The sequence below is a fragment of the Gorilla gorilla genome, chromosome 12 (assembly GCF_029281585.2).
Source record: "Gorilla gorilla gorilla isolate KB3781 chromosome 12, NHGRI_mGorGor1-v2.1_pri, whole genome shotgun sequence".
Lineage (NCBI taxonomy): Eukaryota > Metazoa > Chordata > Mammalia > Primates > Hominidae > Gorilla > Gorilla gorilla.
In genome coordinates, this window is record NC_073236.2 from 51,406,142 (window position 1) to 51,419,765 (window position 13,624).

Genomic DNA, 13,624 nt, shown 5'->3' on the forward strand with positions numbered 1-13,624 from the left:
CAAGATATAGAACTACTCTATTACCACAGAGATCTTCCTCATGCTGCCCCTTTTGTAGTCATGCTATTTACTTCTCTTCACTATGCCTGACCTCTGGCAACCATTAATCTGTTCTCCATCTTTATACTTTGGTGATTTCAAAATGTTATGTAAATGTCATCATGAAATGTTTGACTTTTTTTTTCTTTTTTCATTGTTTTTGAGACGGAGTCTCGCTCTGTTGCCCAGGTTGGAGTTCACTGGCGCAATCTCGGCTCACTGCCACCTGCGCCTCCCAGGTTCAAGCAATTCTCCTGCCTCAGCCTTCCGGGTAGCTGGGACTACAGGCACATGTTACGGTGTCCCGCTTATTTTTGTATTTTTAGCAGAAACGGGGTTTCACCATGTTGGCCTGGCTGGTCTCGAACTCCTGACCTCTTGTGATCTGCCCACCCCAGCCTCCCAAAGTGCTAGGATTACAGGCGTGAGCCACCGCGCCCAGCCAAGCATGTGACCTTTTGAGGTTGGCTTGTTCAGTCAGCATAATACCATTTGTGATCCATATTAAGTTTTGTATATCCATAGTTGGTTCCTTTACTTCTGAGTAGTATTTCGTGGTCCACAATTTAACCATTCACTTTTTTTATTTTTTTTTTTTTTGAGACAGAGTCTTGCTGTGTCGCCCATGCTGGAGTGCAGTGGTGCTATCTCGGCTCACTGCAACTTCTGCCTCCCGGGTTCTCAGGTGATCCACCCACTTTGGCCTCCCAAAGTGCTGGGATTACAGGTGTGAGCCACTGTGCCCAGCCTTAACCATTCACTTTTGAGGGGCATTTTGGTTATTTCTAGGTTTTGGCTATTGTTCAACTGCTATGAACAATCATGTCCAGATTTTTGAAGCTGAAAAAGCATTGAAGATGCTTCCAAAGATAAATATTACTGATAAGTTTTTCTCCCCAGTAATAAGCAGCTGGATTTTAAATATTAGTCTAAAACGCGAGGTCTAATTGTGCAGATTTCTTTACTCTCTTAGGTGTTATGCCTCAAACATAACTCCCATATTGGGCGTGGCAATCCAGTTAATCTGGTGTCAGTAGTGTTAAAGAACATATGTAATGGCAGGAGATTGTTTTCTTGCAGTGTAACAAGTTAGATACTTTGAAGCACTCTTTAAAGATTTTCTTTAATAACTTGAAGGCACTGTTACACCTTTCCTGTATCAGATTTTTTTTTTTTGGAATTGAAATCCATGAGATTTATAATTGTCATGCAAAGTAATTCCATTTCTCCTAAAATTTAAGGCTTGCCAAGGTAAACAGTTTCTGACATTTGTTTAATGAATGAGAGTATTACTGTTGAGAAGGCTTTTTCTCTCAAGTATGAGATAGAACTTTTTAAAAGCACTCATAGTGGTTTTTAAAAAAATGTTTAACATAGAGTCAAAGACTAGGGCTTTTGCAATAGGGAGAGGCCAGGGTATCATCCATCTCGTCCAGAAGAGGAGAAATTGATAAAGGAGAGAGGGGAATGAAATACAGAATAGTAATGGGCGGCTTGGTCTTGAGAGCTGGGGAAAGACAAGTTTAAGTAGGTAAGGTAAAATGGAATTTATATGTGATAGCATCAGGTTTCTCAGTGAAGGATGAATCTAGGTTATAAGTTGAAAGTGAGGGTCAAAGGAAGGTATGGGGAAGTTGGGGAAATAGGAGGAGGTGTGAAGTGTCAGGGAGTGGAGAAAGTGAGTCTGTTAGTACTAAAATGGTATTTTGTTTTAGGCAGCACCAGTTTGATGGTTGAGATAATGGAAATGAAATCAGTTAGCTTGGGGTTATGATTTCCCAAATCTAAGCACACAGAAACCAGTTGGGAGGGTTCTGAGGAAAAGAGGGAATTAGTTGAAGGGATCTGTAAGCAAACAGTAATTATGGATATAAGGGATTATAGCATTTTTTGCCTGACAGAAGAAAGTGTGTGTATTTATATGTGTTTACAGGTGTTTAAAACTTGATGATGTTATTGTCTTGAAGGGAACTTGTCATGTGGTGGAGAAGTATATTTCTGAAAGTAAGGTTATGTAGGCCCTCAGTGAGGTGGAAGAATAAGAAGGATGGTATGGTGGTTTCGGTGGTATGACCAAAATGCAGATTTTGAAGACCTGTGTCAGTGGCAAGTGGATGGTTGAGGTTGGAGTAGAGGATAACATCACTGGAGATGAGGTGATTAAGGAACTGAGCAGTCAGCCTGGGCAACACGGCAAGACCCCATCTCTACAGAACGTTAAAAAAAAATTAGCCGGGCATGGTGGTGCATGTCTATGGTCCTAGCTTCTTGAGAGGCTGATGGAAGAGCATCGCAAATGAGAAGCGAGTGGCCACAAACCCTACTTCCTCTCCTTGTATGTAAGTTCAGAGAGAAAAAGCCATCATGGTAGTGGGGGTTATCCTGAGATGATACTGTCTTCATTTAAGGTCAGGAGGTGATGACAGTGCTTTGAGATGATGATGAAGGTAACAGAACAGTGGGAGGAGAGGGGATGTGGGATTGAGTCAGATTTAAGGAGATACAGAGCAGTTTGAGCATAAGGACCTTGTTGCTGAGGATTGACTGGGGAGGTCTAGGCTTCTGGTGGTGACTCAGATGGACAGGGATGTGTGGCAATAGTCCTGGTAGTCTCTGAAGAGAGTATGAGCTACTGCAGTAATCACAGATGCTCTTCTTCACATACAGTTCTTGAGGCTTAGTTTCTGGGTTGTAAGCAACTCTCAGAAGGGATGAATAAGGTATATAGGATGGTGTTTTTGGTGGCATCATCATAAAACTAGACATAGTGGAATGGTGCTTTTTGGGAGCATGACTTGTTTAAAATTGCACAAGTGTTACTCTAATAATTTTTCTTTTTCCTCTCTAAATAGGAACAGCTTCTAGATTGTGAAGGTGAAGATGGACGGAATAAACTTTTTGACTTGATTCAGTCAGAACTTTATGTAAGACCTGATGACGTCCATGTGAACATCCGGCTAGTGGAGTTGTATCGCTCAAATAAAAGATTGAAGGATGCTGTGGCCCGCTGCCGTGAGGCAGAGAGGAACATAGCTTTGCGTTCAAGTTTAGAGTGGAATTCGTGTGTTGTACAGACCCTTAAGGTAGATAAAAGCTATTGGGTCTTTACATTTCTATGTAGGCAATTAGCATACATCTTTTTGTACTAAAGCAGCAGTGCCCCGCAGGACTTAAATTTCTTTTATTTAGGTAGAACAGTTATAAAATGAAATTTTTACCAGGATCAGTTAAATTTATAATGGGAAAGTTGGGGAGATAACTATGATAAATGTACATATTTTTGGTGTTTTCATTTATAAGGTTGATGTAAAAATCAATGTAGTGTCACAAACGTGGTTGGAGTGAGAAAAGGAATTTGTAGGCATAAAATGGTTAATTTCTTAACACTTGATTAAGTTTTGTAACTTACTATTCATTCCACAAAATAGGAATATCTGGAGTCTTTACAGTGTTTGGAGTCTGATAAAAGTGACTGGCGAGCAACCAATACAGACTTACTGCTGGCCTATGCTAATCTTATGCTTCTTACGCTTTCCACTAGAGATGTGCAGGAAAGTAGAGAATTACTGGAAAGGTGCGTTGACTTTGAGGAGAATGCTTTAGTATAAATTGTAGTTTTTCTTTTTGCAGTAAGTTCATTGCTCTAAATTTCTTTACTGAATCATTATTTCTACAATGTACCTAGGAGTTATAGTTAATACAGTGAACCACTAGGAGGCAGTCTTATTTTTCTTCTTTTATGGGGAAGTTCTAATTGGTTTTATATGACTTTCCTTTTTAGAGAACTCTTATAGTTCAAGCTTCATTAAAATTAGCCATATGGTTAAATACTCAATTTTGTCATAGTCAAGCTTAAAATGAATGTTCTAACTGCTATTTCATATTTTATTTTTTATAATAGTATAATCTTGAGTGAAAATTAAAGTTCATCTGTCATCAGATGGCTAGGTTCACATGTACTAGTATAAGCACTTAGCATCACTGGTATTTCAGAAAATACTGTTTTAGCTAAGAAACCAAATAACTCAACTGTGTGATTTACTTTTTTTCCTAAATTTTGATTTTGAAAACCAGTGTCTCCATTTTGAAAATAAATTCCATTGAACAAAAACATCACTTAGATTTGTATAAAGATGTTAGTTTAGAGCAGGGGTTGGTTAGAACTTGTGGGCCAAATATGGCCCCTGCCTAATTTTGTTAATATTTATTGGAATGCAGCATGCCTCTGTTTATGTATTGTCTGTGGCTGCTTACATACTACAAGGTTGGAGCTGAGTGGTTGCAGCAGAGATTGTATGCCTGTAAAGCCAGATTAGTAATCTCCTCCTTTTTGTAGAAAAAGTTTACTGATTGCTAGTTTAGGCTGTCCATTTGTTTGGAAGTTAATTTATTTCCCCATCTGGTATAAGGAAAGAAGTTCATTTCACTGAGTGCAGGGAGTAGGTAATTTTCTTGAAAAAGTACATAGTGTCCTAAATTGGTAGGGTAAGAGCAGTATCTAAAAGAACTAACATAACTTTAAGATTATGTTAGAAAACATGTAGGATGTTTTATTTTGTGTTCTTTGTATACTCAAATTTTTTGGTCACAAGTTCCTTTTACATTTTTCTTAAGGACATCAAAGATCTTTGTATGTGGGTTCCTTTTTTTCTTTCTTTCTTTTTTGTTTTGTTTTGTTTTTTTTTGAGATGGAGTCTTGCTCTGTCACCAGGCTGGAGTGCAGTGGCACGACCTTGACTCACTGTAACCTCCGCCTCCCGGGTTCAGGCGATTCTCCTGCCTCAGCCTCCCAAGTAGCTGGGACCACAGGCGCACACCACCACACCCAGCTAATTTTTGTATTTTTAGTAGAGATGGGGTTCAGGGTGGTCTCAATCTCTCTCTTTTTTTTTTTTTTTTTTTTTGAGACTGAGTCTTGCTCTCGCCAGGTTGGCATGCAGTGGTGCAGTCTCGGCTCACTGCAACCTCTGCCTCCTGGGTTCAAGTGATTCTCTTGTCTCTGCCTCCTGAATAGGTGGGACTACAGGTGCCCGACACCACACCTGGCTAATTTTTTTTTTTTTTTTTTTGAGACAGAGTCTCGCTCTGTCACCCAGCCTGGAGTACAGTGGCGCAATCTCGGCTCACTGCAAGCTTCACAATTTCCTCTCAATGCTCTGAATAAGAGCTTATCCTCCTGCCTCAGGTTGTTCCCCACCAGGAAGCCCCAGGAAGGCCCTGAGGACAGCCCTTGGCCCTCAGAGGGGGAGGCTCAGGAGGGGAGATGACCATGGGGATGGAGTCACTCAGGGGAGAATCTGGACCATGAGGGGGTGACTTGGGGGCCTGAGGGGAGGATCCTGAGGAAGACAAAAAGCCGGTGCCACCCTAGGCAGTTTCACAGTGTGGCTTAGGGTGGTGGGTGACAGATGGTTTGTCAGATCAGTTAATCAGGACTCATGGGCCCTTTGTTACCCCCCTTGTGAACCTCCCAGGTTCACGCCATTCTTCTGCCTCAGCCTCCTGAGTAGCTGGGACTACAGGTGCCCACCACCACGCTCGGCTAATTTTTTTGTATTTTTAGTAGAGACGGAGTGTCACCCTGTTAGCCAGGATGGTCTCGATCTCCTGACCTCATGATCTGCCCTCCTCGGCCTCCCAAAGTGTTGGGATTGCAGGCGTGAGCCACTGCGCTCAGCCCACACCTGGCTAATTTTTGTATTTTTAGTAGAAACAGGGTTTCATCATGTTGGCCAGGATGGTCTCAATCTTTTTTTTTTGAGACGGAGTCTCGCTCTGTTGCCCAGGCTGGAGTGCAGTGGTGCCATCTCGGCTCACTGCAAGCTCTGTCTCCAGGGTTCACGCCATTCTCCTGCCTCAGCCTCCCGAGTAGCTGGGCCTACAGGTGCCCGCCGCCACACCCAGCTAATTTTTTGTATTTTTAGTAGAGATGGGGTTTCACTGTGTTAGCCAGGATGGTCTTGATATCGTGACCTTGTGATCCGCCTGCCTCAGCCTCCCAAAGTGCTGGGATTACAGGCATGAGCCACCGCGCCCGGCTGGTCTCGATCTCTTGACCTCTTGATCTGTCTACCTTGGCCTCCCAAAGTACTGGAAGGTCTCAATCTCTTGACGTCGTGATCCGCCTGCCTTGGCCTTCCAAAGTGCTGGGATTGCAGGTCTGAGCCACTGTACCCGGCCGTATGTGGGTTATTTCTGTCAGTGTTTATTACATTAGAAATTAAAACAAATAAAAAATGTAATCCATTAAAAATGTAATAAGCCCTATTGTGTGTTAATAATAATAGCTTTTCTTTTTGAGACGGAGTTTTGCCCTTGTTGCCCAGGCTAGAGTGCAACAGTGTGATCTCGGATCACTGCAACCTCTGCTTCCCAGATTCAAGCAATTCTCCTGCCTCAGCCTCCCAAGTAGCTGGAATTACAGGTGCCCACCACCACGCCTGGCTAATTTTTTGTATTTTTAGTAGAGATGGGGTTTCACCATGTTGGCAAGGCTGGTCTTGAACTCCTGACCTCAGGTGATCCACCCGCCTCGGCCTCCCAAAGTGCTGGAATTACATGTGTGAGCCACTGCACAGGGCCAATAATAGCATTTTTTATGAAAAATAATTATTTCCCAACAGCAAATAGTAGTCAGAAAAGTGTCATTGTTTTTGCATTTTTGTAAATCTTTTTAATGTCTCGCTTAATAGAACATAGCTAGATTCTCATTTACTTCCTCTTTCAGTCTGTAAAACTATTACATGTCATGAAGCCTCTAGAAAACTCAGCTCAGCGGGGCGCGGTGGCTCAGGCCTGTAATCCCAGCACTTTGGGAGGCCGAGGCGGGTGGATCACGAAGTCAGGAGATCGAGACCATCCCAGCTAACAATGGTGAAACCATGTCTCTACTAAAAATACAAAAAATTATCCGGGCATGTTGGCACGCACCTATAGTCCCAGCTGCTCGGGAGGCTGAGGCAGAAGAATCACTTGAACCTGGGAGTCAGAGGTTGCAGTAAGCCAAGATTGTGCCACTGCACTCCAGCCTTGTGACAGAGTGAGATTCTGTCTCCAAAAACAAAAACAAAAAAACTCAGCTCTACATACATGAGAAAATGAGTATGTAATATATAAATTTTTTTTGGTATTATCGTAAAAGTAATTTTAACTTCATGGATCCCCTGAAGGGGTTTTTGAGCACCCTCAGAGATCTTTAGACCTCACTCGCTCTGGTTGCTTTATTGTAAGCCACTTTAAAATCATGCTTCACGTTTATGTGTTTGCTTTTTGCTTTTACTTTTCTTCCAAAGTGAGGATTTGGAGAAACATTAGGATTTAGAATAACTAATTTAGAAAATAGATTACAAATAATAGGCCAGGCATAGTGGCTCATGCCTGTAATCCCAGCACATTGGTAAGCTGAGGCGGGCGGAATGTGAGGTCAGGAGTTCGAGACCAGCCTGGCCAAGATAGTAAAACCCTGTCTCTACTAAAAATATAAAAAAAGTTTAGCGGGGCATGGTGGCAGGTGCTTGTAATCCCAGCTACTCAGGAGGCTGAGTCAGGAGAATCACTTGAACCTGGGAGGTGGAGGTTGCAGTGAGCTTAGATCGTGCCATTACACTCCAGCCCAGGCGATAGTGAGAGACTCTGTCTCAAAAAAAAAAAAAAAAAAAAAAAGACAATTTATTTAACGCTGTAATGATCTATATAGTAAAAAGAGCAATTACTGTATTGATACTCAAATACCTGTCAGTTATTTACTTATAATTTGGAAATGGTATGTCTAATTTGAGAAATTACAACTGTTAATTAAATAATGAAATTATATGATCAGGAAGAAACTACAAAATAGTCTCCCAACTTTATCCTGGTTTATTTTGAAATGTGCACCTATAATCACTAATCTTATATTTATCCTGTGATTGGAGGGCTGGAAATAACTGGGAATAAGACATCATTTGAGAGGTTAAGCATGAAGTATAGGAAGTATGCAGGATAAAAATAAGCATTAGATGATTCATAATTTATAACATGGGGAATAAGAATTATTAGAAGTTGAATGTGGAAGATGAAGCTTGAAATAAAATTTTTATTTTGTTTTGAATTAAATGAACCATGATTATTCACAGTGCAGTAAGTGTGTATCATCTGTTTGATATTTTCATATTACAGTTTTGATAGTGCTCTTCAGTCTGCAAAATCTTCTTTGGGTGGAAATGATGAACTGTCAGCTACTTTCTTAGAAATGAAAGGACATTTCTACATGCATGCTGGTTCTCTGCTCTTGAAGATGGATCAGCATGGTAGTAATGTTCAATGGCGAGCTCTTTCTGAGCTGGCTGCATTGTGCTATGTCATAGCATTTCAGGTAAGTCTTCCACTTGTAGGAGCAATTGACATTTCACGGAGTCTTGATGTGTTTTAAATGAAGGTGTGCTCTGGTATGTAATGACAATATGTGAACAAACCTGTGGAATTAAAGTTAAAATGAAATAGTCAATTTGATACAGTGGAAAATAACTAAGCATACACAATACCGGTGAGGCTGGTGAAACAGGGACGTTGAGTGCACTCTTGTCGAAAGCCTGCATTGCCATGATTTGTTTGTAGACAAATTTGAAGAGTTTGATCTTTTTACTCTGCCATTTTTGGGAACATGATAAAGATGTAATCTCGTATTATGGGTAAAGCTTGATTCAAAAAGATGTGTTACTTGGACAAAATCCTAATAAGTAGATGTAGGGCAATGGCTTTATAGCCTATGATAGAAGAATATGATTGCAATTTAACATATTAATTGAAACACATGTATATAACATTTATGACTATATTGTGTATATGTAACAGTATATCTATTAATCTTTGAAAACATAAAACCTTTTCTTTTTATTTTTTTATTTTTTTTGAGACCAAGTCTCTCTCTGTTGCCAGGCTGGAGTGCAGTGGCGTGATCTCGGCTCACTGCAGCCTCCACCTCCTGGGTTCAAGTGATTCTCCTGCCTCAGCCTCCCGAGTAGCTGGGACTACAGGCCCGTTCTACCAAGCCCAGCTAATTTTTTGTATTTTTAATAGAGATGGGGTTTCACCATGTTGGCCAGGATGGTCGCAATCTCTTGACCTCGTGATCTACCTGCCTTGGTCTCCCAAAGTGCTGGGATTACAGGCGCGAGTCACTGTGCCTGGCATGCCTGGCCTTTTTTTTTTTTTTTTTTTTTTTGAGACGGAGTCTCGCTCTGTCGCCCAGGCTGGAGTGCAGTGGCACGATCTCAGCTCACTGCAAGCTCTGCCTCCCGAGTTCACACCATTTTCCTGCCTCAGCCTCCTGAGTAGCTGGGACTACAGGCACCCGCCACCACGCCTGGCTAATTTTTTTTTGTACTTTTAGTAGAGACGGGGTTTCACCGTGGTAGCCAGGATGGTCTCAATCTCCTGACCTAGTCATCCACCTGCCTCGGCCTCCCAAAGTGCTGGGATTTACAGGCATGAGCCACCATGCCCGGACTTTTTTTTTTTTTTTTTTAATGAGCTTGCATAACTTTTGAAAGGAAAAGAAATAAGCAGTCTTCCAAAAAAAGCATTAAACCAGGCTTAGAAAAATGATTAATTTTAGAGAAGGATTTTTTGCTTGGGGAGGGAAAAAAAAGGATTCATTACTTTTAGAGAAGGTCCCTCCTTCTAATATAAATCTTTTTTTCTTTTTGAGACAGAGTTTTGCTCTTGTTGCCCAGGCTGGAGTGCAATGGCGCCATCTGGCTCACTGCAACCTCCGCCTCCTGGGTTCAAGCGATTGTCCTGCTTCAGCCTCCCGAGTAGCTGGGATTACAGGCACACGCCACCACGCCCATCTAATTTTGTATTTTTAGTAGAGATGAGGTTTCTCCATGTTGGTCAGGCTGGTCTTGAGCTCCTGAACTCAGGTGATCTGCACGTCTTGGCCTTTCAAAGTGCTGGGATTACAGGCAGTGAGCCAGCATGCCCTGCCTAATATAAATCTTTTTATTTTTATTTGAGACGGAGTCTCGCTCTGTCAGCAGGCTGGAGTGCAGTGGCACAATCTCAGCTCACTGCAACCTGTGTCTCCTGGGTTCAAGTGATTCTCCTGCTTCAGCCTGTCACGTATCTGGGATTACAGGCACACACCACCATGCCTGGCTAATTTTTTGTATTTTTTAATAGAGATGGGGTTTCACCATGTTAGCCAGGATGGTCTCGATCTTCTGACCTCGTGATCCACCCGACTCGGCCTCTCAAAGTGCTGGGATTACAGGCATGAGCCGTTGAGCCCGGCCTGTAAATCTTTTAAAAACACTGTTGATAGACAGTTCACATGTTAAGTGCTAATATTTGCTCAGTAGAAACTTCTGTGTTCATAAGGAATGGATTAGTGAAAATTAATGGATTTAGTGAGGTTCACTAGGTAATACAAACATTAAAAGGTTCTTATAGAAATTCTCAAGTAACTGATAGTTCTTATTTTTATTTATTTTATTTTGTTTTGAGATGGAGTCTCACTCTGTCGCCCAGGCTGGAGCACAGTGGCACGACCTCGGCTCACTGCAAGCTCCGCCTCCTGGGTTCACGCCATTCTCCTGCCTCAGCCTCCCGAGTAGCTGGGACTACAGGCACCCACCACCACGCCTGGCTAATTTTTTTGTATTTTCAGTAGAAATGGGGTTTCACCGTGTTAGCCAGGATGGTCTCGATCTCCTGACCTCATGATCCGCCCACCTTGGCCTCCCAAAGTGCTGGCATTACAGGCGTGAGCCACCGCGCCCTGCCAATAGTTCTTATTTTTAATGGAAACTTTAGAATTTATCTGTCTGTGTGTCTATTAGAGTCTTGCTGTGTCACCCAGGCTGGAGTGCAGTTGCGTAATCGTAGCTCACCGTAACATTGAACTGGGCTCGAGCTTCCCAGAGTGCTGGGATTATAGGTGTGAGCTACTGCGCACAGCCTAAAATTTTTTGATATGTAGTTTTGGGAGGCAGAGTCTCACTCTTGCTCTGGCTGGAGTGCAGTGGCATGATCACAGCTCACTGCATCCTCGAACTCCTGGGCTCAAGTGATCCTCTCCTGCTTCAGCCTCAGCTCAGTAGCTGGGACTACAGGTGCCTGCCACCATGCCTGGCTACATTGTTAAATTTTTGTAAAGACAAGGTCTTGCTATGTTTCCCAGGCTGGTTGGTCTTGAACTCCTGGCTTCAAGTGATCCTTCTGCCTTGCCCTCCCAAAGTGCTGAGATTACAGGTATGAGCCACCACACCTGACTGTGAACTTTTAATCATAATAAGTTAGTTTCCCTCTTAATCCATTCACTCAGGTCTCCTTTCCTAGATGACAGCTACTGTTAGGAGTTTCTTGGGTGTTCAGAAATATTTTTTGCATATGCAAATGTGCAATACATTCTTTCTCTGCTTTTAAAAAATATTGTGCCTCAATGTGGGTGTGCTTTACCTATTGCCAGATGCCTTGCTTTTCTAAATGTTTCTTCATTGTTCCACTTCAGCACAGATACCTACCTTGGTCTTTATTAACTACCACATATTTGTGTAGAATGAATATATAATAGAAACATCTTAGATGCTTGTATTTTATTTGATCAGTTTATTTTAAAGCTTAATGAACAAATGATTATAAGCATAAAATGTAGGTTATGTGCTGGCATTTGGGTATTTAAGAATTGGCTAACTTTTATGGCAAGATTTTCAGACTCTTAATCAGAGGAATACTGTGGTTCTAGTAAGTGCATCTGCATTGCAGCTAGGTAGTTAACAAAGTATCTTGAAACCTTTTAGTTAAGATGAGGAAATAGCCAGGCGTGGTGGCTCACACCTATAATCTTAGCACTTTGGGAGGCTGAGGCGGGTGGATCGCTTGAGGTCAGGAGTTTGAGACCATCCTGACCAACATGGTCAAACCCCATCTCTACTAAAAATACAAAAATTAGCCACGCATGGTGGCGGGTGCCTGTAGTCCCAGCTACTTGAGAGGCCGAGACAGGAGAATTGCTTGAAACCAGGAGGCGGAGGTTGCAGTGAGCCGAGATCGTGCCACTGCAGCACTCCAGCCTGGCGACAGAGCGAGACTCCATCTCAAAAAAAAAAAAGGAAATAGTGAATTGAGATGATTTGATTGAGTGGATTCACAACTAATTAAATGGTCACAGATTCAACTGTTGAATAATTTTGTAAAAGAGGCCGGGTTTATGAATTGAGGTCAGTTTGAAAACAAAAAGAATGATGTCAACATTTTGTTTCTTACTTTGTGTGCTCTTTTCAACATATAGATGACAAACTTTGACATGATGTTTAGAAAACTTGTGAGTAAAAGGATAGGCAATACGAATATTTCTAAAATTCAAAATCAGAAGCTTTTAGGTTCATAAATCATATATTTTGAAAAATGAGCATGTTTGGAAAGAATTATATATACATGGTTTAAAATTCTGGCGGCTCTTAAGAATATGCTATGAAGACTCCTTTCTGTTCCCTAGTTATTTACTTTCTCCACCCCCAAAGAAACTAATGTTATTGCTTTCTTGTGTGTTCTTCAGGAAATGTTTTATGCATCTCCAAGTAAACACACATATATCCCCTGTCTTTAAAAGAAGGAGGAAAACATTTGAACATTGCATTTACTTTATTTCCATTAACTGTATCTTGGAGATGTTTCCATGTCAGTATATATAAAGGGCATTCTCATTAGTTTGGATGCTTGCATATTATTCCATTGTATGGATGTACTGTAGTTTTGGAGTTTTTAAAACCAGGGTCCTAAAACCAGGACATTAGCTTGCTTTTACTTTTTTTTTTTAAATGCTACTTCAAGTAATTTAGCAATGATTAACTTGTGCTGTGAATTCCTGAAAGAATTGCAGTATCAAAGTATATCTGTGCATTTATAATTTTTAGAGCTGTTGCCAAATATCTAACCCTAAAGAGGTTGTATCAAATTACATTTCCACCACCAATTAAGAAAGTGGTGATAGAATTAAAAGCCGATGCTCTAGTCACCCATATAGTTACTTTTGGCATGTTTCTAGTAAGTGGGCATTGCCTGTGACTGGACGTTTTCAGTGATGGACATTCATTACTTTTCAAGATAGCCCAGTGCATTTGGCTATTAGGTGGTTTGGCTCTTGGTACTTCCTTATATAGAATAAAAATATTCTTCAAGCCTTCTACCTGTTGGTCTTGTTTCTTCTTTTGATGATTTCTTTTATAAAATAATTTTAATATCTGAAGGCAGCTGTCACGTCTTCCCTTCGCCATTCTATTCATCATGCTTTTTTTTTCCCCATAGGTTATTGCATTAGGATCTCTTTAATTTCCTGGTTGTCCCATTTATTCTAGTGCTATCCCCTATTATCCATACTCTGAAAATGTGTTATCTACAATGTGGCATTTCCAAGTGTCATTTCACCTGTACTTTTTAAAGTAGGGTGTCATATCTACTCAAATAGGACAGCATCTGCTGTTGTCCTATTTATGCAGGGTAGAAAAGTAATATAATTAAATTTTCCATTTCTCTGAATGTAACATGAATGTGCTTTTAGTAGAAACTAATTTCTCAGAGCTGCTCTGTGTATGCTTTTTTTTTT

The 13,624-nt window shown here is 41.2% G+C and overlaps 1 protein-coding gene across 3 annotated transcripts in view; it reads left to right on the forward strand.

The window, feature by feature from the left end:
- The window catches only part of LOC129531667 (ranBP2-like and GRIP domain-containing protein 4), a 63,078-nt gene that overhangs the window by 10,688 nt on the left and 38,766 nt on the right, over positions 1-13,624 (forward strand). For all 3 annotated transcript variants that reach the window (XM_055378238.2, XM_063695715.1, XM_055378239.2), the window contains exons 5-7: positions 2,892-3,122; positions 3,468-3,613; positions 8,197-8,392. In XM_055378238.2, coding sequence (XP_055234213.2) covers positions 2,892-3,122; positions 3,468-3,613; positions 8,197-8,392 — 573 coding nt within the window. The remainder of the gene's footprint in view (positions 1-2,891; positions 3,123-3,467; positions 3,614-8,196; positions 8,393-13,624) is intronic.